Source organism: Actinia tenebrosa, unplaced genomic scaffold (genome assembly GCF_029948245.1).
Source record: "Actinia tenebrosa isolate PJP-AT-01 unplaced genomic scaffold, QUT_ActTen_1.0 PGA_scaffold12__29_contigs__length_12842862, whole genome shotgun sequence".
In the NCBI taxonomy this organism is placed as follows: Eukaryota; Metazoa; Cnidaria; class Anthozoa; order Actiniaria; family Actiniidae; genus Actinia; species Actinia tenebrosa.
The window spans coordinates 10,854,934-10,880,519 of NW_028292572.1; the positions used below are offsets into that span (position 1 = coordinate 10,854,934).

General features: G+C 37.8%; 2 protein-coding genes across 2 annotated transcripts; one reads left to right on the plus strand and one right to left on the minus strand.

Annotated features, from left to right (window-relative positions):
* The first annotated feature begins 215 nt into the window (after positions 1-215).
* Positions 216-5,630, plus strand: LOC116304569 (uncharacterized). Its single transcript, XM_031714325.2, has 7 exons — positions 216-327; positions 589-654; positions 2,547-3,153; positions 3,641-3,741; positions 4,102-4,151; positions 4,503-4,679; positions 4,856-5,630. The coding sequence occupies exons 3-6, from the start codon at positions 2,562-2,564 to the stop codon at positions 4,666-4,668; spliced, it is 909 nt and encodes a 302-aa protein (XP_031570185.1). The 5' UTR covers positions 216-327; positions 589-654; positions 2,547-2,561; the 3' UTR covers positions 4,669-4,679; positions 4,856-5,630.
* A 280-nt stretch (positions 5,631-5,910) lies between these two features.
* LOC116304567 (exportin-7) lies at positions 5,911-25,237 on the minus strand. Its single transcript, XM_031714322.1, has 34 exons — positions 25,201-25,237; positions 24,974-25,120; positions 24,061-24,151; positions 23,590-23,660; positions 23,362-23,457; positions 22,627-22,692; positions 21,205-21,240; positions 20,990-21,058; positions 20,362-20,400; positions 20,149-20,275; positions 19,897-19,970; positions 19,487-19,606; positions 18,902-19,051; positions 18,020-18,139; positions 17,326-17,378; positions 17,100-17,157; positions 16,692-16,827; positions 16,241-16,346; positions 15,325-15,460; positions 14,841-14,914; positions 14,075-14,219; positions 13,355-13,508; positions 12,761-12,831; positions 12,186-12,274; positions 11,449-11,639; positions 11,194-11,248; positions 10,657-10,816; positions 9,991-10,080; positions 9,636-9,684; positions 9,074-9,231; positions 8,327-8,377; positions 8,141-8,188; positions 7,597-7,727; positions 5,911-6,863 (listed from the first exon to the last, which is right to left on the minus strand). Exons 1-34 carry the CDS (start codon positions 25,210-25,212, stop codon positions 6,761-6,763), a joined length of 3,276 nt encoding a protein of 1,091 aa, XP_031570182.1. The 5' UTR covers positions 25,213-25,237; the 3' UTR covers positions 5,911-6,760.
* Positions 25,238-25,586: the final 349 nt, after the last annotated feature.

Below are 25,586 nucleotides of genomic sequence, written 5' to 3' on the forward strand. Positions count from 1 at the left end.
AATCGAGCTAAAAATCTATTTTTACGTTTATTTTCTGCTCATTCTTCAAGGCAAGATATACCTGCTCGATTTTACGGGTCGGAAAACCCAACATGATGTAATCCTCATGTTCTGTGCTCTGATTGGTCTTCACAGTGTTTATTGACAGATCCAAACACTCCAAGCACCTGTTTGTAGCGATACGGTTACGTAGTTAGCAAAGTTAGCGTTCCAAACTGACTACCCAGTTGATTTTTCAGGAATTTCGTAATTTTTTTATTCATAAACGGTTCGGTTCTCAGTTTGACGAGGGAACGAATCGAGCTGTTCGCGGTCGAGAAAACGAAGGTAAACAGCCACATTTGCTTGGATTTAACAGCATCAAAAAGTTTGCTAGACTTCTATATTTTTCTGTGGCAAACCTGGAGGCATTTAGTGGTGATTTGGTGGTCGAATCCCGGGAATAATTTTTTGGGTACTTGGTGTAAGGCGTCAGTTACTGGTATTGAGTCATAATTGTCAGCGAAACTAGAGCAAACACCCGCCACTATGGTGTGTTACTTGAGCGATATTCTGCGATATCTTGGTCTGATTGTGCTTTTCTTTTAGGGGTTTATTACTGGGCACGACTTTGGCTGATAACAGGACATAGCTTTGGTCTCGGCCTCGAAACAGGTAAGCTACTGTGTTCACTTGTACAATCACAAACAAAATTTGACAACTGACGGCTTCTTTATCCAGTTGACTTAAGGCATGTAAGGAAATCTTCCTTGCTTTAAGACATGATTTTTCAGCACTAGAATCAATATATGCTATTATTTTTCCAATTATTTGTTCCTCATAACAGTCCAATTACATTCTAACCAAAGATATCAATTCACATAGAGAATCACTCACATGGAAAAAAACAGCATTTGTAATTCCTAAATCCGCTCGGAGTAAAAGTGGCCCTCCTCTTCTAAAATGCACATAAAATCGTAAAAATTATATAAAATACTGACAGCCTATATTTTTCTTGTACTTTTACTTTTCTGATCTCTCAAACTCAAATTCAACCAGGAAAATCAAACCTTCTCAACAGGAACTTTCTTTCTTATTTGTATCACTAAATATTTCAGTTTAGTAGCCATTGTGTATCATATCATGAGATTTTCTCTCGTGTGCTTTAGGATCTCTCAAAATACGTACAGACTATGATAATTCTTCATTCCCTCACCATTCTTAATAGAAAATAAATTATTTAAACATCGTTATGGCCCTACATCCAAACTGGTTAAAGCCGAGCTCTTTTTTCCCCTCCTTTTTATCATCTCTCTTTTTGGGTCCATAAGAAAACTAGCTAATTTGATAAATGGATGGCAATTATTTAAGAAAACGATTTTTTTGTTATTTCTTCTAGTGCTATGTTTTCATAAATAATGAATTAAAAAAAGGTTCGCAAGCGTTAGAGCATGTAAATTATTTTCTGGGGTTTTCTTGCCAGAAACATTGCGGATTGAATACATAAAAGTTATATAGTTCACTGACCATGGACCATGGTACACGAATTAGTCACAAATTTGAAGGAACATTTTTGACTCTGCTTTTGAACGGATGAAAAGTCAAAGAACATTCAACAAAAGATTATGTTTCAACTATTTTAGCGCTTTAACCACTTTGATATTTTGGCATTTTCGTGTATATAAGAATATTAACCAAGAAAAGCCTGTAAATAAGAAAGACATTTTCCTGTGGCTTTGTAGACATGTTTAACAGAAACTACATGTTCTTTTTTCCCAATAGACTTTTGAGACGCCTTTTATATTTTTGCACATTAAAAAAATAAATAGTCTATCAATATAAACTAAGACTGGCTTTTAATCTATGACTTTTTTTAGGCTTTAACAAAGATTGTATGTTCGTTTTTTTTTCTTTTTTTTTTTTCATGTTAGTATATAAATGAAAATATAAACTCTTTTGGTGTTGTTTCCACACCAACCAGCATAAATATGTCGTCATATGACAAAATTCGTCCACCAACCCTACGCCACATAAAATATGAATATTTAAAAATCAACCAAATCAAACCCTGGTGCTTCATCTTAATCATGGGCCAAATTCAAATATTATATTAAAAATCTCCGCAATTTTACTTACTCTCCAATCAACTTTAAGATCGTAAAAACCCGATTTCTTAAAAAGGCAATTTGGTCCGTACTTTGGTTTAAATCAGATTTAGAAATAAAAAAAGGCATTTTACGACTGTGATACCACAGGTATCCCAGTAATTAATTATTCTAGAGGCGAGGGTTCAGGCAACACGAGGTCCCGATATGCAAGGTCTGGCGAAACTCAAAACTTTCTGGAGACTTATGGATGAACCTGACTTTTTGTACTGGACAATTTCATATCAGTGGCAGGTCGTTTTTTAAGAGTCGGAGATCGGAGAATGCTCCGGTAGCTAGAACATAGAACGTGGGACACAAAATCACTATTTGTATTGTGGTTCCATCTTTGAGTCGCATACAACGTAGTTAACTTTATATCCTACGACGTTCTCACGCGTTTTAACCTGTATTGTATTTCAGACCACTGACTTCAACATGAGACTAACCTTAACAAGTATCGTGTGCTTCACGTTATTCGCATTAACCGCGGCAGCACCCGCATCCCACAAACGATGCTGTAATCCTGGTCCCTCTTGCAACAATCCATGTCCCTCAAATAATGCTCAAGGAGGTGCAGGGGCTCTTTCGCCCGGACCAAATCCATTTACATTCATGTCCCCAGTTGAACAAGGCCCACCCAGCACTGTAATGGACAACTGCTGCGCTCCAGGACCATCATGTGCTAATCCTTGCCAACAGCAGGGACCACCACCACAGACGTTCATGGTAAACTTCCCACCTCCACCTGCAGCACCCATGCTTCCTCCTCCACCACCACCAATTTACACTGGTGACAACTGCTGTCCACCTGGTCCCTCTTGCAGCAACCCATGCGATGCAGGAGCACCCCCTATGATGGCACCTCAGATGGCACCACCTATGGCTCCTCCCATGGCTCCACCTATGGGCGCACCTATGGGTGCACCGATGGATCCTTGCTGTGATCCTGGTATGGTACAAGGATGCGCAAATCCTTGTGCTCCACCTGCCGCACCAGCACAACCTCAAACTTACGCTCCATACCCAGGTAAGGAGAACATTAACGATAGATAACCAATTAGAGCAAAGGGGTTTTATTGTTCTGCCGTCTAACCACAGGCAGCACAAGCTGTATAATGGGCGCCGGCACGTGACGGTGCAAAACCTCTATAAGCTACTCTAGATATGTCTCACTTTTGGTCTTGCGTGGAATTTCTACTAGTCATTGATTTCTACTAGTCATTGATTTCTACTAGTCATTGATGATTAAATGGAAGACAACGTTTGTTCTTCACTGAAGACTTTTAATAAGATTCACGTGTTGATCTTCACCTTGCACCACTATCAGGCCATGTGAACCTACGCCCCTTAAATCAAACAGTTGTGTCAAAAATGAACCCCAGAAAGAAGAAAAGAGCACCTCGATGTTATTCAGGTTTATCTCATATGTGTCACCGAAAAAGGCGTTCAATATCAAATCAACTATTCAAAAGAGATTACAAATAAAAATACAATGTTCTCTGTTTCATTTCTAGGTGAGATCACCTTCAAATTATTGCAGACATGGGATCCCGACAAGTACTTGAATGAACAATCAGCAGCATTTAACATCCTCGCAGGAAATTTAGAAAACGCCGTAAGTCATCATAATTTATTCAGTTGCATTCCTAAGAATTAAAGCAACTGGACCATACTCACGTGACAGCCGCGTGAGCAACGCCCCATTCGTATTTTTCCAAATCTTACTCATTGATTGGTCTATTGCATTTATTGTTCTCTATGCTTAAGGATATCTATTTTCCCCAACAAATCAAAGAATCTATGTCCATTTAATTTCTTTACTCCCTGTAGTGGGCGAATATAAAATTTAGAACCTGTCAAGGATTTCTATTATATTTTATTATATTTATATTTTATGTTTATTTTTTAGCCAACAAGGGATACTTTCAGTTCATTGTACCTAACTAGGCGTATTTGTTATTCTCTTGAATTGCAGATCAAAACTGTTCTTGGACCAATGACACAAGTTTCTAACATATATTTCAGGTAATAAACAAACTGTGACACGTTTCGGGGGGGAAATGGGACACACATAGTGGCAAAAGTTTCCGCGCACGATATTTTTGTTCCACGCGCGATATATATATATTTTTTCGCGAAAAATAAATTTCGCGTCTACTTGCCACCCGATTCAGGGCGTTCGAGTTGTGTGTTAGGTCGCGTCGAGAAAAAATAAAGCTGCCTAAATTAAGCCAGGCAAAATATAAAACTGAGACGGCAACTTTGTTTATGCACCTAGCATCGGTAATTTGGGTTCCCACCGGATTCTTATGATTCACTGTCATGTAAAGTTACCTCAGAGATAAAGGATGCTAATACAGTTGTTTTCTTTACCAGAGAGGGATATGTACCTGGTAATCCTAGCACTATGCCTAAGGTTGTAGCTCACGTTATGGTTAATGGCGGATCTGATGCCGCATCTCTTCTCCAACGAGCTGTTACTCCTGATGGTACATTGGGTGATGGACTTAAGGTCTACAAAGACTCCTTCAATGCTTATTAGGTATTACAAAGGTAAGGGACTCACGTCTAGGACAAACCTATAACCACCCAAACACATGGATCTTTTCTTAGGTAGCGAAAATGGTGCATTGTGGTCTAGCTTGGGTACAAACACCCTTTTTTTGTTCGCCGTGCCTTAAATACAAGTTAAATCATAGTTGTCTGAAACTTCGTCATTTCTTTTCCAGATAACATTTTCACGCCAAACAGATGACAGACATTCGAATGACGTCAACAACAATGAACAACAAACGCGGTGTATGAAAAAGCACATAATGTACATATACAACCAAGACCCTGTCAAATAAGGGTCCTCTATGTAACATATGGACCTCAGTGACTTCTTTTTCCAGAACACCCTGTCCAAAAAGACCCTTTATTGCGGTATTTCTAATGTTTTGATTAATCGTAATAATAATAATAATCTCGTCCCAGTCTCTGTTTGTTCCTCAAAGTCGCGCAATAAACGGGGCCTGGGCCGAATAGAAGATCTCAAGCTGAAATGGTTCAAATATTCAAATAGACTTGTTTTCAATCGAAACGGAAATTTCCTCGTTTCGGGAAACGTTTGTATCTGATTCATATACTATGATGAAGTATAAGCACTGATTTTGTTAAAGCAAGCTGCATTGTTTTTTCTTTATCTAATGATAATCTAATGATTATCTAGTTCCCTATAGTAAACGAAAGGTTAAGCAACCTTGTATAAAATGTCGACTTAGTGCTGAAACACGAAAAATCCAAATCAGTACTCAAGTTTATATTGTGAATATTTCTTAGGAAGAAGAGGGGTTTCTTACTCAGAGAGTGTGTATAATAAAATAATATTACCTAACGTTTTGTGGGTCAATAACTTCGCTATTACACCAGTATAAGGTGGATTATTAGACATATATTATGGATGTCAGTATTATTGTTAGAGGATAGTAGTCTTGAAATAAATAAAATATAGAGTAAACAAAAGCTTGGAAGAATGAAATTGCATTTTAACATTTATGAGGAAAGAGAGAAAGAGTCAATACTCAGTTTTCCAAAGTCACGTGAATTCATTTAGCCTATATGACAATCAAACAAAACAAATTTCGTCATCGTACGTCCACCTATTCATTTCTCTTGCACATACTACCATTTTCTTTTTAAAATTTTCCAAAAAATTCAGGTAGCCAAACGCAGATATGCGATTGGGTGTAAAGATTTGAAAACAACCCATCACGGGGATGGATGGTTCATTGCCCACTCAGAATTTTAATGTTAGCAGATTTTATTATCTAAATTGTATAAAGCAATGACATTTCAGGAATGTAGGATAAAGACCGTTGCATGGGGATCATTGTGTTGTTCCATCATTGAATGTTCAGACTACTAGATACTACAAAGACTAAAGATTGGTTTCAAGTATTACACGAGTTTTGTCACATAAAAATTGCCTAATGTAAAGATGAACTGTTGATACTAGAAGAAAATATGAATACAGCAAAATATCTTGGCCAAGCCGCCATTTTGTTTTGGTTTAGATGAGAGCAAGGTTACCAACGAGCTACCAGCCATGTAGTTGTACTTTTACTTATTCTTTAGTTAGAAGGCATAAATCTTGATGCAAAATGATTACGAATAGTAGTTTATATGAAGTTTGGTTATTTTTCATGATGCGGGGTTCCTGTGGTGTAGGCAGGAAACACACGAACTATCTATCAAAGGTTCTATTCCAGATTCTTGATAACACACGAATAGACGAATACAAATGATAAGGTATACTGTTCTGTGGTACATACAGAAGTGATGACTCGTTGCGAGTCTACACAGTTATCAGTCGCGTTACGCCAACTGACCGTGACAGAAAGACGAGTGGCTCACGCAACGTCAAACGTTACGCAACTCGCCCTTGATTAGTTTCTTCTCGTCTCAGTGATTTCACCGTACATTTCGCATTGCAAAATTTCATTTTATGGAATTGATAAGCGATGCTTACTGTTTGATAGATTTGATGGTATTCTTTTGTCTTCAGTCTTGTCCTTTCCATTCCAACACTGACCCATCAGTACCTCCCCTGTTTCACGCCTTGTTAGGTTTTGCAGTTTGAATGCAGTTGGCTTTTAGCCCACCATGTCACTCCCTGTCGCAACATTCACAGTTACGTTTGGGGTCTTCAATGCGTTGTACACATCACGTCGGAATATTGACAAATTCTGAGTAAACCTACGATACCGGAAAGAAAGCACTTGACAACGATGTCCACGCAGTTACAGCATAATTACAAAGCAGTTTTCGTATAACTGTGAAAAGCTCAGTGCCGTAAGCGTTGCGTGCCGTGACCGTGATGTTTTCTAGATTTTTAATTGGCTGATTTTTTTCACGCGCAATATGATTGGTCTTGCATTGCCTTGACCTTGGCGTGACCGTGTCCGCGCCGTGTTTATGCCATGTTCCGGGCATTTGATTGAATGGAGAGTAAATTCTCGTGCAATGTGATTTGTCTGGCGTATCCATTGCTGTGTCACGACCGTGTTCGTGCCGTGAACTTTTCACGGTCATACGAAAACTGCACTATGGATACTACGCGACATGACCCAAGTTTTCACTAGCTGACATTAGAGACCTATAGTATCAGGTTTACTGCTAACCGCTTGGAATCAGGTCCAGAAACATGCCCACAAACACGGAGAAACACTCGGCATCAATGAAATTCAAAATGGCGGCTTTTCTAGCAACAACTTCGTTATGACGCCTTGCTAAATGTTGAAAGTTTGACGGAGAACACCTGACGTCGAACTGCAGTTGAGGTTTGCTGTACCTAGCAAGAACGTCATGCTAAAGGTCTTTAATTCAAGTGCTCCAGAATAAAACCAAGGTGTTTTCATTCTAAAGAAAATAAACATGGCTGCCACGTGGGTAATGCTTATTATCTCACTATTACTATTACATGTCATACCTGTCTCTGTTCTTGACAACTAGTGACCGTTCCACACCCTCCATGAGATTTCTGAAACAAACTCTCATGTCGTCTTGTTTGTCTGGTGGGGTTTGCATTGAGATGACGCTCTGCTCTAATTCACTAAAATACTATATACGAAAAAAACATCATTTGTTCCAGCTACACCAACACATATATTACAATAAATTATGATTTCAAAGCTCAACACCGCCACCCTCCACCATCCCATAGGACTAGAGATTTGAATCAAGAGCTTCGAAAATATTAATCCTTCCCATCCTAGCCCTTTTGCCCTCTAGCCCCAAGAGAATTCCACAAACCGCTGAGAGGGTATTCGAGCCCCCGAGCAGAACACATTTTGTCTGCTTTCTTGGTACAAAGTTGCCCATTCTCTCTTTAGAGGCACTCGAACTCATTTACGTTCAACCTCTAAAGGATCACAACTAAAGACGAAGGATTACAACACGAAGTAAAGTCAATGCAACTAGGTTTGTTGTTGCAGCCTTCCAATGGAAACATGGGATGTTATACATTTACATACCTCTTCATTGAGAAGAATGAGCCCTAACAGAGGTCTAGACATGGACCACTGAAAATATGAAAAGAAAAATCTTTGGTTGACTCTTTGTTTACAGTATTGTAAAATAGAGCAGAAAGACAGTTAAGCTGCTCTTCATTAGGCGGCATCACACTTACTACTAACCGTATTGCTGTATATATATCGTACCTGATTTCTACAGTCTTCAAACATAATGATGTTTAATACAGTGGAAAGCATCTACAAGAGAAGGTATAACATAGAAAAGTTCAGAATAAAATATCTCTCAGATTGATGTAGTTAGAAAGGTCTGTTGTGTGAGCTGCAATATCCATTGCATGTTTTATTTGTGATTCTTTTTGTTGTTGTCACAGTATGATGAAAGCGTTTTAAATAAAAAGACAACAAACGAACCAATAGGCAGATGCATGATGAAGTCATTGACCTCTACTACCAGACTCCTTTGCACACTTTCTTTTGTTCAGTTAATTAGCACCAATTGTCTTACTATTCTCATGAGGGAATACGAATTTGAATAAGAAAGAAAATTCACCATCATTATGGTAGTGGGAGTCAAATGACGCCATCATGCAAACGTCCTATTGATGGATGGCTGCATAGATGTATGGGCGGATGGTTGAATGCAGGGGTTTATAAATGTATAGATTGATGGAATTAATAGATGGTTGGATAAATGCGCAAGTGGAGGGATGGATTGGATGGATGGGATGGGAGAGGATGGAAAGGGATGGGAGAGGATGGGATGGGAGAGGATGGGATGGGAGTGGATGGGAGTGGATGGGATGGGAGTGGATGGGATGAGAGTGAATGGGATGGGATGGAGAGGATGGGATGGGATGGGATGGATGGGATGGGATGGGATGGGATGGGATGGGATGGAATGGAAATTATAAAAAATGAAATGTCTTGACCAACCTGTTGAAGTATTTCTGGATTGGATTCGAGGACACTGAGACACGAGGGTCCTTCTTCCATTCCTTGGGAATTCTTTTTTCTTCTCTTCGATAATGTTTTAAAGAGGAATGTAACTATATAATCGAGAGTTCCACAGCATCCTGTACACACCATGATATCTGAAGACAGAGATTAAGAAAATGAAGGTAGGTATTTTAAAGCGATTTCAATTTTTTTTAAAGGCAGAGAGCAAACTTGAAATACTGATTATGATAACGAGAGGGTTGGGTTGAGAAAGTTAAGGTCCTTTTACACTAGCAATTTTGACGCGTAACTTGAGCGGCGATTTCAGTGGTAATTTTACGGCGGCAAATAGCAGCTAAGTAGCCGCACCTTCGAACACGGTAACTTGGAAAAGTGAAAATCTTCGAGAGTCGGACTGAATCATTTTGGGCTACGGAAAATCGCCACTGAAATTGCCGCTCGAAATCGCGCGACAAATTAGCGTAAACTTAACTAAGCCTTAATTGGAGGGGTAAGATGGGAAGTTAGATGTGTGTTTATAGTACTCTTATTTGCTTACCTAATGCCGTTAGACCCTCCAATATTGAAGATAAAATATACATAAAAACCTGGAATCAAAAATAGCCAGATTAATTGTCCAACATGTACAACATGTAACGAAGAGTCAGGTGTTTAATGACCGGCATGTTGGATGACACTGAACTACGAAATCAAACGACTTCAACGACACTAGTTACAGTTTGTACTGTACTGTTTGTAGTTACACGACCCCACTCAGAAAATGATACGCAAAGGAATCATTAGCATTGAATAATTGTTGGCGCTTTACAGAGTTTGAACTGGGTAAGATTTCAATCAAGGTTTTTCCAGAAATCCCTCCTCTAAGTTCATTTTCTGTTGGGAAGCATTATTACCTGTGGTTCTAGCCTACTGAGGAATGCCATGTGATCTTGAGCCAGGATCTCCAGCAGCGAATAGTATGCTTGGCTTACTTTAGGATAATCCTGCAATAACCAAACAATATGGAAAAGATATTAGAACAATTTCAGTGCTCATGCAGGTGTATACAGTAACTGAGTAAGAAAGTTTTCCTTTGCCACTTCTCCAATATACGAACGGTTTTTGCGTTAACGCAATCCTTAGTTTAAAAAGTATTCTCGACTTTCACATCCCCATAATGCCTTGCGTCTTTGGGGGGTAACCAATCAAAAAACTGTCCCAATTGAAAGGTTTCTTAATTGAATTTATACTATACCTGCTTTTATCTGCACAATACTGATTATCAGTTTATTCCAAGTTATTTTTGCGCGTACAGATCATGAAGAGTTTTGGTCTTACAGAAAATGTATTGACTTACGAAATAATGTTTAAAATTTACCTTAAACGTCTTTAAGCTTCTATCTTTTTCTGTTTTTTACTTCTTCATTTTATCTTTGGATACCAAACAATGTATTGTCAACATTGTCTGATCAGCCTTCAGCAAAATAAGTGGATTTTTACCCTCTGGTTACCCCCCAAAGACGCAAAGGATTATGGGAATGTGAAAGTCGAGAATTACAGAAGTCTTGATCAAGTCTTACCAGTAAATCGGATCGTGGGATCGCGAGGAGTAGCTTGACAAAAGTATTGAGCGCGTTTTCCAGCGCGTCATCACCGTACAAGCTGAATACACCGAAGTTCACATAACCGCCACATAATGCTGCCTTGAGCATCGAGAAACAGATAGAGATCCCTTTCAGTCTGGAACTACGTTAAGGAACTGAACAGTATATTATCACTACGCTCATCACACTTCATTAGGCCAATCAAAAAATGAGTGTGTTTCCTGTTGCGCGACCGACCTTAATTTTCTTGCTGATTTTTACCGACCCTAATATTTTTTCATTCCCAAACGCACCACAGGGTTCCCAGTGAGCTCATTTCCACTGTTGTATCAGTAAAAAAATCCGACCTACCGACCCCAATTAGTTTTCTCATGCAAAAGGAAAAGCACTTATTTTTTTGTTGGCCTTATCATTTTCATAATGCTTTTCAACGTTTTATCAAAACACAATATTCGGACATGAAGTGTTTATATTGACGATAGGATTTGAGACTGTGCAGAATATTAAGGATACTTGAGCGGGTACAGTTGATCATCTGGTGTATCAGTTATGGTGAGAATTCTAGATCCTGGAAAACAACGCGAAAAGGAATATCAATATCAATATCTTCATTTCTCAACATCCAGCACCTACTTCCATTATGCTTTCCCGACACTATCTCATGGTAATTTGGCACGCCTTATTACTGAGCTTTGCTCATGCACCCTCCCCTCCCTCGGGTTATTTTTACATGCCTTCCCTGGCCTTCATCCTAGATTTTTTTCGTACCGTATGTTGATATTATTTTGCTTGCTTCTCTAAACAACAAGATCCCGTTAGGCGAAGAGACGTCAAACTGTAACCGCTGTGATCTGTTTTGTACAAGTTCAGTCATGAGTTTTAGAACAGGTGTGGTTACATTAGGGTCGTGGTACCACAGCTCTATTGCTCGTAGTAGTACTTGCATGTATGTTGGATATCTGATGTAAGCCGTTAAGGAATTCGGTATACCTTTGTCAAGATGAGCGACATACACGAGCATGACGATAGGGAGATACCACAGGGAGCCCAATTTAGATAAAAGTGAATAATGAAAATAAAAATAAAATAATCAATTTTTTTAAAAATTCGATGTCAAGATAATGACCTCCGAAATACGAAAGAAAAAAATCGATAAAAAATGCACTAGAAATTTTTTTCCGCGCGCGCCTTTGTTTTCTGTATAATTCCCCTATAAAGGTAAAGGTAAAGTACCTATATTTAACGTCGGTAGTTCCTTCAGTTGGAATTCAACTGCTATCAATGGAAGCCGACGGTGCGCACTTTACCCCCTCTCTCCATCAGTGCTTTGTTTTAGGAAGTATTTACAGCTGAAGCTACACGGATTAGAGAGAAATCGAAACAGACGTGGAGATCCTAAGGATCGAACCGTGGACCTCAAGCTCTGAAGGTCGCGCACTAACCAACTGAGCTACGCCGGCTCGTATGATATCGTAGTAAATAGCTAAGGATTTCTTCAAGGATACATCCATTCAAACAGCATCATATAGCTGCTTTTGCTGTTGAATGCAAACGCCAGACCCCTAATATCTCGACACAAACCAACCAGGGTTCTCTGCACATCAAAAAAAATAATAATAAATTAGCCTCGAATAACTGCAGTTTACATGCTACAGATTTTCAAATATACGCAATAATAGCATAGGAAATTGTTTTCAAATACGGTTGATGAGAAGAAAGAAATACAAAGTATTCTGTTTTATCATATAATTATCCATAAAATACCTATATTTCTCCTTTTCGAAAAAACTGATATTTTCACATGTGAAAATAAAATATTATTTTCACATGTGAAAATATCGTTACCATGTGTAATTAAGTTATTAGTTTATGAATAAAAACTTTTTATAATAATAAAAAGCTTATTAAGTTGATTTTATGGATAAATATATAATAAACAGAATATCAAATGGGCGCTTGGAGATACGAAATTTATCTTCTCGTGTTGAAAATCTCTTCAACACTCTTTTCAACACTCGAAGATAAATTTCGTATCTCCGCGCGCCCATGTAATATCCTTTATTTATTCTATTTCGTTCACCTTTGTTTCTTCCACTTGGAAGGCATTGTTTCCTCCGCTCACCAGTTGGCTTGCTACTGACTCCATTGCAGCTGGGATGAAAATAGACTAGATAATGAATGGGTGTGTGGGAAAGACGAAGTAATAAATAATTGTGACGTGAGAATGTTTTCTTTTATTGGAATCAATTGACCTGGTCCATTTAGGAATAATATTATCCTATTTCAGACCACGTGTCATTCTCTTGAGAATAACATTCTTTTTTTGAGTTTATCCATATTTATGCGTTCTCTAATGTGCAACCATCAAACAAAGAAATTATACTAGAGGGAATGACACGTGGTCTGAAATGAGAAAGCAGTGGATAAACTCTACATTGTGTAGTTCTAGAAAATATCCATACTCCACCACAAAGGGAATTTGTACAAAGGACCCCCCTATCCCCAGGAACTTCCGATTTTCTTCCATACAAACTCCGTAATTTTGTTCTTTCTCTGACCCCCCTCCCTCCAGAATTTTCAGTTTCCTTTCCTCCGTGGGTGGGGTATGGATATTTTCTGGAAGTACACATTACACCAACTGTCAAAATAGGTTGCTTGATATCAATAGACTTACTTGTTTCTGGTGCCATGAACTGTTCAAATTTTTCCTCGTCCTCACCCAGATCGACTATCAACAGTCTTCCGAGTGCAATATAAAATGTGGTTCTACAGCGCATGTCAGAATATGGCCTTCCAGTCTGGATACCCAGGAATGGAAAATGCTCGCTCTGAAATAAAACAAAAACATCTGTATGAACAGTATGAAGTCTTAAAATGATCCATCAATTGAAATTAAAGTACTGAGGAATGGTATAGTGTGGTGGCCTAGCGGTGAGAGCGCTCGCCTCTCACCAATGCGACCCGGGTTAGAGTTCTGCTGTGCTCGGGGTTGTATGTGAGTAGAGTTGTTTGTTGGTTCTTTCCTGTGCTTCGAGGGTTTTCCAGATTCTCCCGCTTCCCTCCCTTCCTAAAAATCAACTTCTAAATTCCAATTGGAATCCAGTGGAAGAAGAGCCACTCTGTGGAATCCACTGTTAATCCCATCATCATCATCATCATCATTATTATTAAACACCTTGCATGTGGCATCAAAGCAACTCAATTTGGAGAACAAAACAAAAGAATTACAATCTCTTGAGAATTGGAAACCTATCGTTATATCTTCATCCAAATTGAGCTGCATATATTCCAACGTGCTGCAAGGGGTATGCAAGGGGTATGTTGGAGGCCCCAGTTTGTGACTATTCAATATCACGACAATTCACATGGCTTACGCACACTACAATATACTTACTGTGTGATTATTGAGAATAAACTGGACAGCATCTAGTTTAATCAGTTTGCGAACGCTAGAATATCCCACAGATAGATCACTAAGTAGCTGTAGAGTCTTGGAGGTAATGTTTTCGCTTCTCCCCCAGTATTTCATATTAGTTATTCTGTACAATAAACAAAAACATGCAAAAAATGTTTATTTATCTGCAAATGGTATTGTTGAGGCTAATCCTCAACAAGGGTATTAGTTAGTAACTCTGGGGTCCCCGCGTTTCCCGTAATCCTTTGCGCGGTATATGTGTTTACCATGTGCATCAAGTAGTGGGCCCTGCTTGTATCCTGTGTTGTCAATGTGCATGTCTGAGTAGGATCAATTCTTTTATGACTGCAAAAAGATTCATGGTATGGATGTACCATGCCGTGTGATGCCATGCCCAAGCATTATGATTGTATTGCCTGATTTCATATTGTTTACTGGACAAAGTCCGGCAATCTGTACATTTCTTAGTAAATTTTGGAGTTTTTGAATGGCTGTATCTTGATCAATATTGACCCGATTAACACGAAACTTCGGAATTTTGTATAGATCAATGCGCTCTTTCTTACTATGTGGGTCTTGTGTCCATTATCACAATATTCAGGGACTCAAACCAAGTCCCTCACGATATGAAATTAGGCAATGAGCAGTGATGTCATGCTCCGTGATTGGTTCAAAGGATCTCATTAATTCTGTACTGTGGTTGCATTGTGTGCGGCCATGCTGTACAAGGAATACCAGTACTTACATCTTTCCTATAAAAACACTCAGCACCATTGATTCATCATGTAACCCTAGTCTCTCTGATAATCTTCTATAGACCTGAGAAAGACAGAAATAGAAGAGTAGGTTTGTATTATAGTATAAGTCTGGTTCTTTAATGCTTGACAGCAGCCATTATTGAGCACTGCCAGGTTTAGCATCAAATCATTGTAAATTACTATGCATATGAAGGCATGAAAAGTAAGAAATACATCTAAATTTTGCTAAATAACTTGAGTCTCACTCTGTCCAAAAGACCTCTGTTGTCAGAGAGTACAGCAGTGTCTAAACCACATGAACTGGGATATTGCAAGTGGGGGGCTGCATAATATATTTTTTTATTTCAATGCCACAGCATGCCATACCATGTATGCACCATCAGTGGGCTGCACTCAAATGATAATAACCATTTTATATTGGGTGCATGCATAAAATTTATTTTATTGAACAAGTTGGAAGCAATATTTCACCTTGGAGGTTTTCTGGGCTTGATCACCGACATAAATTTTTCTAAACTGTTCAAAGAAGCTCAGAATTGCAAGTTCTAATTGCTCACTTCCTCGTTGAGATAACCGTGAATCTGTGAGATTCATTAGCTGAAGAACCCTGGTGATTGCAAAAAATAAACACTGTTATTTTTAAGCCATACTCTGCTATAAACCTCTGTACTCATCTCACCTACAAACAAACTCTCCATCCAGAGCATCATATTCATCAACTGTAGAGTACATCACCCTACCACCTATCACTGATCCAATAATACCCACCTACACAATCTCTCCATCCAGAGCATCATATTTATCTACTGTAGAGTATGTCACCCTACCACCTATCACTGATCCAATAATACTCACCTACACACAAGCTCTCCATCCAGAGCATCATATTTATCAACTGTAGAGTATTTCACCCTACCACCTATCACTGATCCAATAATACTCACCTACACAATCTCTCCATCCAGAGCATCATATTCATCAACTGTAGAGTACATCACCCTACCAACCTTTCACTGATCCAATAATACACACCTACACACAAGCTCTCCATCCAGAGCATTATATTCATCTACTGTAGAGTACATCACCCTACCACCTATCACTGATCCAATAATACTCACCTACACAATCTCTCCATCCAGAGCATCATATTCATCAACTGTAGAGTACATCACCCTACCAACCTTTCACTGATCCAATAATACTCACCTACACACAAGCTCTCCATCCAGAGCATCATATTCATCTACTGTAGAGTACATCACCCTACCGCCTATCACTGATCCAATAATACACACCTACACACAAGCTCTCCATCCAGAGCATCATATTCATCTACTGTAGAGTACATCACCCTACCGCCTATCACTGATCCAATAATACTCACCTACACACAAGCTCTCCATCCAGAGCATCATATTCATCTACTGTAGAGTATGTCACCCTACCACCTATCACTGATCCAATAACGTACACTAGCCATGTTAACCTCCCTGAAATGAAATTTCAGAAGGAATTTTAAGAATAGGAGTATATGAAATTTTATGAATATTGTTAGTCTTGCTTTAGAAAATAAAAGTGACATTAGTGGGATATTTCATTGTGATCCACGAGAAAGTAAATGCATAGCTATCTTAATATAATGTAGCATTGCAAATGAATGCTAGGGTGCAATGCCTGATGTAAAAAAGGGGGAATACCCCAGCCCAAACACACAAGGGATTTCCTGTATTTTGATTGGCTGTATTTTCAATGACATGGGATCAATCCCCGTAATTATTATTATATTCCCAAAGATATTGATTATAAAATTTCCATTGATAGCTTTAATGACAAACCTTCTTGGATTGAGATATCATTTCTCACAGCATTAGTATTGTTCAAAAGTTCTTGATAGTTCTGGGCAGCTTGATCGAATAATGAGATGAGCAGGGTACATGTCTTCTCATACTCACAACGACCAATGGTTGATAACTGTATTTAAAAAATATTTCAGTCTATAATATTGTCTTGTTGATGATGAAAATGCATGGATATGGTTAATTCAAGATGATTGATGTTGATGCATGATGATGATACATGATGATGGTGCATGGTGATAATGTTGATAATGTTGATGGTGAAGAGAGTGATGATGCATGCAGTTGTATATGATGATGATGATGATCAGTGATGATGCATTATTGATCTTGGACAACAGTCAATGAGCAATCAAGACCAAATGGTGCGCAAGGCTTTGTTTTTACCTGGTCTAATTGTTGTTGTACTGTCCCTGTGTCCTCTAATGGATCATCTGCCCCTTCTCTGTAAACATTCGGTATTCAAATCATTTTAGCAAAACAAACAGAATTAAATTTTCACATCAGGATTTTTTCATAGAACTCCAGTTCCTTGTTCTATGACTCATTATAAAAAACTCAAATAACTCATTAAGAAACTCTGGGGTGTTTTCCAGGGTACACGCCAACTCACCTGACTACAACCTCCACAGATGCCAAGCGTGAAGTTATGTAAGCTTTGGTAACCTAAAAAATATCAACTACTGTTAGTTATCTACATACCACAAAAGTATGGGTGACAGACGTGGCATGCGCTGCTACAGCACTGTCTCTCACAAAGGTTTACTTCGTGTCTGGGGGTCGCAGGCTTGATTCCCAGCTGAGCCACATATGAGTTGAGATTGTTTGATGTGTTGATCTCTACTTTGCCAGGACAACCTTTCTCCTGGCTTTCTGTCTTTCCTTCCTCTGTAAAAATGTAGGTTGGGGACTGACCCTAATTTTCTTGCCGATTTTTGCCGACCCTAATTTTTTCATTCCCAAATGCACCACAGGGTTCCCAGTAAGCTCATTTCCACTATTGTATCAGTAAAAAAATCCCACCTGCTGATCCCAATTAATTTTTCATGCAACAGGAAACACACTTATTTTTTTGTTTGGCCTTACAGAAGATTGATGAAGAGTAAAATATAAAGGTGTTAAGTGGCAATGCTGAACTACCTCCTATTACTACAAACTGATTAAAGATATTCAAACCAGCTTTTAACTAACTAAAGAGAGTTGCTCAAGGATCTTTGTTTTTCTTCTCTGCACAAAAAGCAAATACTTTCTTTCCAGAGTCCCTTTGATTATCCTACGCTGCCTCCACTTGAAGACTAGATACTCACCTCTGGTGTGTAAGTCTCTAGCAGATGTGGTTCAGAACTCTTAACATATGGCATGGATGCAACCATTCTTTGCCAAAGACTCAGTAGATAGTGAATACTGTTGGGGGGAAACTGAAACATCTAGACAACAATACAAAAATATCAGTAAGGTGTTGCTTTAGGAGGCATTGGTATTTGTAAGTTGTTTGTAAGGTGTCAATAGGTGTGGACAAGATGCCATTTGTAAAGTACTAGTAAGGTGTTTGTAAAGTGTCAATAGGTGTTGGTAAGATGTCAATAAAAGTGTTGGTATGGTGCATGTACTAAGGTAATTGGTTTGTGTATTGGTAAGTGGCTGGTAGGCGGTAGGTAAGGTGTTGGTAAGGTGTCACTAAGGTATTGGTATGGTCTTGGTATAGTGTTGGTAAGGTGTTGGTGAGTGGTTGGTAAGGTATTGATAAGTAGTTGATAAGGTGATGATAAGGTGTTGGTAAGGTGTTGGTAAGGCATTGATACAGTGATGGTAAGGTGTTGGTAAGGTGTTGGTACAGTGATCGTAAGGTGTTGGTAAGGTATTGATACAGTGATGCTAAGGTGTTGGTAAGGCGTTGGTACAGTGATGGTAAGGTGTTGGTAAGGCGTTGGTACAGTGTTGGAAAGGCGTTGGTAAGGTGTTGGTACAGTGATGATAAGTTGTTGGTAAGGCATTGGTTCAGTGATAGTAAGGTGATAGTAAGGTGTTGGTAAGGTGTTGGTACAGTGATGATAAGGTGTTGCTAAGGCATTGGTACAGTGATGGTAAGGTGTTGGTAAGTGGTTTGTGGTGGTCAGTAAGGTTTCGGTCATATAATGGTAAAACATGTAAAACAGTAAAGATAATGGTTATGTATATGTGGTGCATACCTGCAAACACCCAGTAACTGTGAACTTGGCAATCAAAGCAATAAACTCAGCATATCCTTCAACCTTGACCAGTTCACCAAGTTGATAGTTGGACTTGAGCCTTGCCAGCAGTCTGCAGAACTCATGGTAGTTGTTGGGGTGTGAAAGAAGCTGTGAAAATGGCAAAAAATCTTATCTTTAAACTACTTCATTCTAAAACACATACAAGAGAGGTAGATGTTACACAAGATAGGGATAGTGGGCTTCCTTTATGCACAGGAATCCCACAAAAACGTCTTTGCATTCAGGAATGACCCACATAACACTTTTAGGATTCTCCTCAACAGACCTCTACCCTGTTGAACAATGTTTTTGCATTTCACACCACGTGTCATTCCCTAGAGTATTATTTCTTTGTTTAACAGTTGTACATGAGAAGACACATGAATATAGATACAGCTCAAACAAAGAATCTTATTCCCAAGAGATTCACATGTGGTCTGAAATAGGAAAATGATACGCACCAAGCTAAAAAGGTCTATATCCACTTCAAAAAGCTTTCATTATTTAATCTTAATGACACTACACATTATACAGAATACCAACCTGTGGATCTTCCATTATCCCTTTCACTCCTTGTACCAATTGTTCAAGGAACTTTGCTCTTTCATTATTATTAAACAAGGAGCGTCGCACAGAGGCAAGTTGAACGAGACAAGACAATGCCTGAAAAATTAATAATGCATACTTTTTAATTATTCACATCCAGGAAAATACAGTCATACCATTAAAAAAAACTTTTTATGAACATATTAATTTTTTTTAAATAATTAAAGCTTAGATAGTGCATGTGCTATGACTGGTTGATAACTGTACTATATTTTTGAATAGAGCACTGTGCTGATACCTTTGCTGATACTAATTGCATTTTCTTCATTTTTTCTCTGCAAAGCACTTAAGGAAATTTTTCAAAAGAAGATGATAAGAATGTAAATATTCTTTAAATTGGTACTTACCATGGGTGAAAGGGAAGATGGCAAGGCTCTGAATAGATTGAAAAACAACTGTAATGTAGAGAAGTCTAAGAAAGCTGTGAAAATCAAAACGATCATTAATACAGTGTACTTACCTTAAACACTGCATTCTTATTATTTTATACTCTTTATATCTCTTATACTCTTATCAATCGGGTTGCAAAACCCGTCAAGCATTTAGCTGTCCGCCCAAGAGTGGTATAAGCATCATTAGAAAAAAAGAAAATACTATACCCCCTCTCCAACTGGTTGGGATCTGCACAGTGCCTAAATCATCGGAAGACTCATCCATGGATGTTCCAATGAAATCAAAAGATAAACAGTTACATGTCAACTGCAACAACTGGTTCATAAGTGAATGCTGTAATAACAGAAAGAGGTACGAAAAACATTAGACTTCATCAAAAATAAACATAAGATCAAGTTTAATTCTGAGGAATCACTTACTTGACCTTCATCCTGCAAATTTAACTGTTCACTGTAGGCCTAGAAAAAGGGATCACAGTTGCTATTAATAATAAAATATTAATAATAACAATTGATAATTACAATTTGTAAAGCACTTATCCAGGGCTGCTCTAGGCGCTGTGAAAGATGAAATACAAAATAATACAAAAAATAACTTAATGATGATTACGACAATCAGAAAAGTAATAAAGGTCACACATTAAAAGCTAATTTAAACAAATAAGCTTTCAAAGAAGTCTTGATGACAAGCTTTCAGAGTTCCTAATTGAAGATGGAAGGGCATTCCAGAGTTCAATTGCTAAAATCATATAAAATGTTATGTGCATTGAGATAATGTGAAATGCACTATATATTATAATGATAATAATATTATTAAAAAATAACCACACCCTGTGCCCCAATTCTATCTATACATGATAAATGTACACCTCAAAAGGTATAGCATACAATTATGTAACTTACCAACCAATGCGCATATACTCTGCCCTACTTGCCACACACGTATAAAGGAGGAGGATGACGTGATGCACATATACAGACCTCCCTGACCCATATATCCGTGATCAAAATAATATTTTTTTAAATATTGATAACTGTCATGAGTTACCTGTCTTAAGAGTGTGATGGAAAGGTTGAAGATGTCGAACAATGAAGTATCCCTGAAGGATGATGCAATCTGTAAAATATAACGAAAAATAAAAGTGTGATGCTTTATTTACATGGATTAAAATAAAAGTTTGTACAAGGCTCCCTATATCAAATCATAAAATTATAGCATAAAACATTAAACTGCAAAATTAAATTTGAAATGTTTTTGTCTACCTTTCTATGCTTTGTTAAAGATCTAGTAGAATCAGCCTAAAAATAATAACCCATTCAATATTAATTAGTCATAAAAATGATCATAATAATATATATTCACCATTTTCCATACATGGGTTCACTGGTCAAAAACAAAGCGCTCAAGCGAGGTGCCAAGGTACTTTCAAAGTATTATTCAAATTTGAACCTTGCAACCTCGACTGAATGCTTTGTGTTTGACCAGTGAACTGATGTATGGAAAATGGTGAATAGCTCATAATTCTGTTCTTACAGCAGATTTCATTAAGCTCAGATTTGTAGCCATTGGGTATTTTCACTCCCAAAATATTGTGGACACATGCAACTCTGATGGCTGAAAATCTAAGAGCCTAAGATCTCATATAACTGTGAAATATCAGGGTTTTCATTAAGCCATTCAGAGAATGGAGAATGCTCCAGTAACTGAGAAATCTCCAGCTTAAACTACTATCATGATCTTCTCCTTTTATTTAAAAACTTTATTTCAAAACCCTGACAGGATTCTACAGCTACTAAGTTCATGACCTTCTTCATTTTGATTGGATGAACAGGGTGTCGTCTATCCTTTGGGAAGCATGGGTGGTAGCAGTGGGAGCACTCGCCTCTCACCAATGTAACCTGGGTTTGAGACCCGACAAGGTCAGTGTTGTATGTGAGTAGAGTTGTTTGTTGGTTTTCTCCAGGTGCTTCGAGGGTTTTTCTCCCTCTGCAAAAATCAACTTCTAAATTCCAATTGGAATCCAGTGGAAGAAGAGCCACTCTGTGGAATCCACTGTTATTCCCATTTTTTATCTTTTTTATTTTTTATTTTTACTGTGAGAGTGATGTGTGCTGTGTCATTTCCTAGTCATCTACTGTATAAAGCCTGGTCCTTAATAGCAACATAAACAGAAAATAAGCATAAGCATAAGAATCAAAACATTCCATTCTTCTAATTTAATACCTGTGCTTACCGCCGTTTGCATTACTACGCGGCCACCACAGACACAAATCATGTTGTGTAGTTTGCAATAGACTGCTGTCAATCAAACACCTCATTCTACTTGGATGTACTGAAACTCTCTGAAATTGCTTTCGGAACTTTCCTTTGTGATATCTGACTGAGAAAGTTTGATAGAAAAGCCAACTCACTGATCCAAACGTGTATAAATGGCGTCAACATGAATGATTGACAGTTTGATAGAAAAGCCAACTCACTGATCCAAACGTGTATAAATGGCTTCAACATGAATGATTGACAGTAGTCTATTGCAAACTACATGACTCGATTTAGTGTCTGGGGTGGCCGCGTAGTAATGCAAATGGCAGTAAGCTTATGTCACTGAATTCCCCAGTGACGACGTACACTCTTATGATTATATCACTAGTAAGAACCAGGCTTAAAATAATGTTGCTAAGCCATACCTGATTCATTTCACATACAAGCTGAGACAGTATTTGTACTCCAATAATACAGTGATCAACAGAACTCTATGAAATTCACACCAAAATAATTCAGTATCTTCAATGAATCCCAATGACCCCATATTAATCACAGAGCTAAAAATAGCAGCTGGTCAATGGACAACATCCTGCAAGAATTGGAACTTATCTGGTTAAATCTATGCCTTGCTGGCCAGTAATGTTGAGCAAGAAGCAAGGTATGACAGCAAACTTAAACTAATTTGGCCGGTCATCAAAACCAGGGACTGACCAGCCGTTATATTTAGCCCTGAATTGTTTTTGATATTTACCTTGGAGAATAATCAATACTATGATAGTAAATACCGCAAAGAGACCCCCTACCCAGTTTAATACCTTCAACCCATGTAATGTTCAATCAAGGGTGGTGTAGCGGTAGTGCGGTACCACCTCTCACCTCTGGGGTCTCAGACTCAACATCACATACAAGTAGAGCTTGTAAGTCTCTCCCTTGATTTGAGGGTTTTTCTAGTTCTCTGGATTTTCCAGCTTTTCCTCCCTCCACAAAACGCTAAATTCCAATTCAATGTGTGGGTTAGCCGTGACTTCAGGGCACAGGCTTTTTTTTGAAGTTGTTACTCATAGCATTCATTAAAATTATACATCTGAGTACATGTATTTGTATAATATGATCATAATCAAACAAAAAATTCTTTAAAGAATAAAACTAAACTGTACCTGCAAGAATTTTCCCACATCATCTGTTATCGTTCTAAACACCAGCGATGTTTTGTGAGTATCAAACCAACTCAACTTTGTCAATCTGGCTAGTAACTGGAATGAGGAAAAAAATAAAACATCAACTACAATAAATCATACTGCCACCTGGTCAGCTCAGTTGGTAGAGCATATGTTTATGTTTATGCATTTCAGGTGTTTTGTACTGGTCAAAAACAAGGATCTTACCTGAATTAAGGCTTGGGATACAAATGTAGCGAGCTTTGGTCTTGTACCCAGATAATTGAGTACATAATTGCCTGACAATCATAAGATATTTTTACATAAATGTTTGAAATTTGTTTGAAGGAGATATTCAACTTAATGGCCATATAATAGCCCCTCTATGAAAAGGATATAACAATTCTTAAAATAAACTTTATTAAAAGCTGCGTCTGATGCTATAAATCCTGATTACTGGTATGTGAAAATATGAACAATCAGATTGGTTTCCTGGGCGTCCAGAATCCCAGCATCAATATTACTCTTTAATTTGGTTCAAACTTTTTTCTTTCTGATTGTTATAATATCATCAACCAAGTTTTTTGATTCTGGATATTTGTGGGGATATATAGACCTAATCTTTTTTTGAGCTTTCATGGATGGGCTCACTGCATTAAAAAGAAGAAAAAACAATCAACTTATTATTTTATAACTTACGAATATCAAGTCTCTGTTCAACTGGGAGTGCTGTGTTACGGCTGATAAGCCTCGTAAGCGATGATGCTGCTAGTAACAATGAGTAGGGTGACTAAAACAGACAAAAAAAAAAGAAGAATGAATAAAGGAAGTGAAAGACTTCTGGAATAAAGAGCAAAAGCCGAATGAGAAGTAAAGAGAGAAAATATGAAAAAGAGAAAACATAAAGATAAATAATGGGAAATTATGCACAAAAAGGAAATGGAATAGAATGGAAAATGAAAGGAAATAAAAAAGAAGAATGAATAGAGGAAGTGAGAGACTTCTGGAATAAAGAGCAAAAGTTGAATAAGAAGTAAAAAAAGAAAGAAAATATGAAAAAGAGAAAAAGTAAAGATAAATAATGGGAAATGGGAAATTATGCACAAAAAGGAAATGGAATAGAATGGAAAATGAAAGGGAATAAAAGACAATAGAGAAAAAAAGAAAAAAGAAAGAAATGAGAAGGAAGCTACTTTGTTACATATTTGATTTTTGTTGAGCCATATCTTTCCTTCAAAAGTGTTTTTTGTTTAAAATTGCATTTTCTTAAATGTTAAAAAGTCATAAATCCTTAAAATTTATTTCATATAAACACTCTTAAAGTTTGCAGCTCCAAACTCTTGCTTTACTTTCCCTTTCCTAGTGTTTGTAGAACCATTCCGCAAGTAACCAAACCCAAACAAATAGTTTTGAAAAAGTTATAATTGACAATGCATAACAATGATGGGACCCCAACGTCTGACTCTAGGTTCACATTGTTGAAACACGCTGGCATAAAAAGGCAGTCGGTATTCAAGATATAAATACTCAGTATAAAAGACATTTAAATTATGAAATGCTAACAAAATTCAGAATCAATGCTTATGAGTAATCAGTATACAGCAAAGCTTACGTTTCCTCTTTCCAAAAGGAACTGACATTTCGAGAGACAGTCTGGAGAACTCGTGAAGTTCACTAAAGCTTTCTCAGCAGTTTTTCTGGAAACCGTGTCCGTTGCTTCATAAAGCTGCTTGCACAGGAGCTCTAGCTGAGCTATGTCCTATTATGAGTGAGTAAAATAGAAGGGAAGATGAGTATAATGAGGTTATTCTGATGATAAAGTGAATATTTGTGCTCTACCTGTTCGTCCATGTTGTTTTGAACGAGACGTGGCTTGCAAATTGCACATGCGCAATACTCAAGATTCCGCTGAATCGATAAATGTACAAAATTATGGCGGGAAATAATATATTATGTACATTGGACGAGGGGTACAGAAAGGGTACAGTCATGCGATTTCTTTTTTTAGATTCTATTTAACAATTATTCGCCGAAGGCGAAATGAATATCGGGGAAGAATAATCGAAACGATATTCACTGAGACTGAGGTGAATAATTGTTTTAGTATAAATACACAGGTGATTCTTTCAAAAAAAGCAAAAGAAAAAAGAAAGACACATTTAAAATTAGGTAACAGCAACAAAGCGGCTGGCCGTCATTTTGGTTTATCGCTGGAGGTGATTATC

Excerpts from the sequence above, each read along its gene's own strand:
- LOC116304569 (XM_031714325.2), top strand. The coding sequence starts at position 2,562 with ATGAGACTAACCTTAACAAGTATCGTGTGCTTCACGTTATTCGCATTA. Across the intron at positions 3,154-3,640 it reads AACTTACGCTCCATACCCAG|GTGAGATCACCTTCAAATTA; the intron begins GTAAGGAGAACA and ends TTTCATTTCTAG. Across the intron at positions 4,152-4,502 it reads GTTTCTAACATATATTTCAG|AGAGGGATATGTACCTGGTA; the intron begins GTAATAAACAAA and ends TTTCTTTACCAG.
- LOC116304567 (XM_031714322.1), bottom strand. Across the intron at positions 17,158-17,325 it reads TCTGTGGAGGTTGTAGTCAG|AGAAGGGGCAGATGATCCAT; the intron begins GTGAGTTGGCGT and ends GAATGTTTACAG. Across the intron at positions 14,220-14,840 it reads AGTGTTTTTATAGGAAAGAT|AATAACTAATATGAAATACT; the intron begins GTAAGTACTGGT and ends TTTATTGTACAG.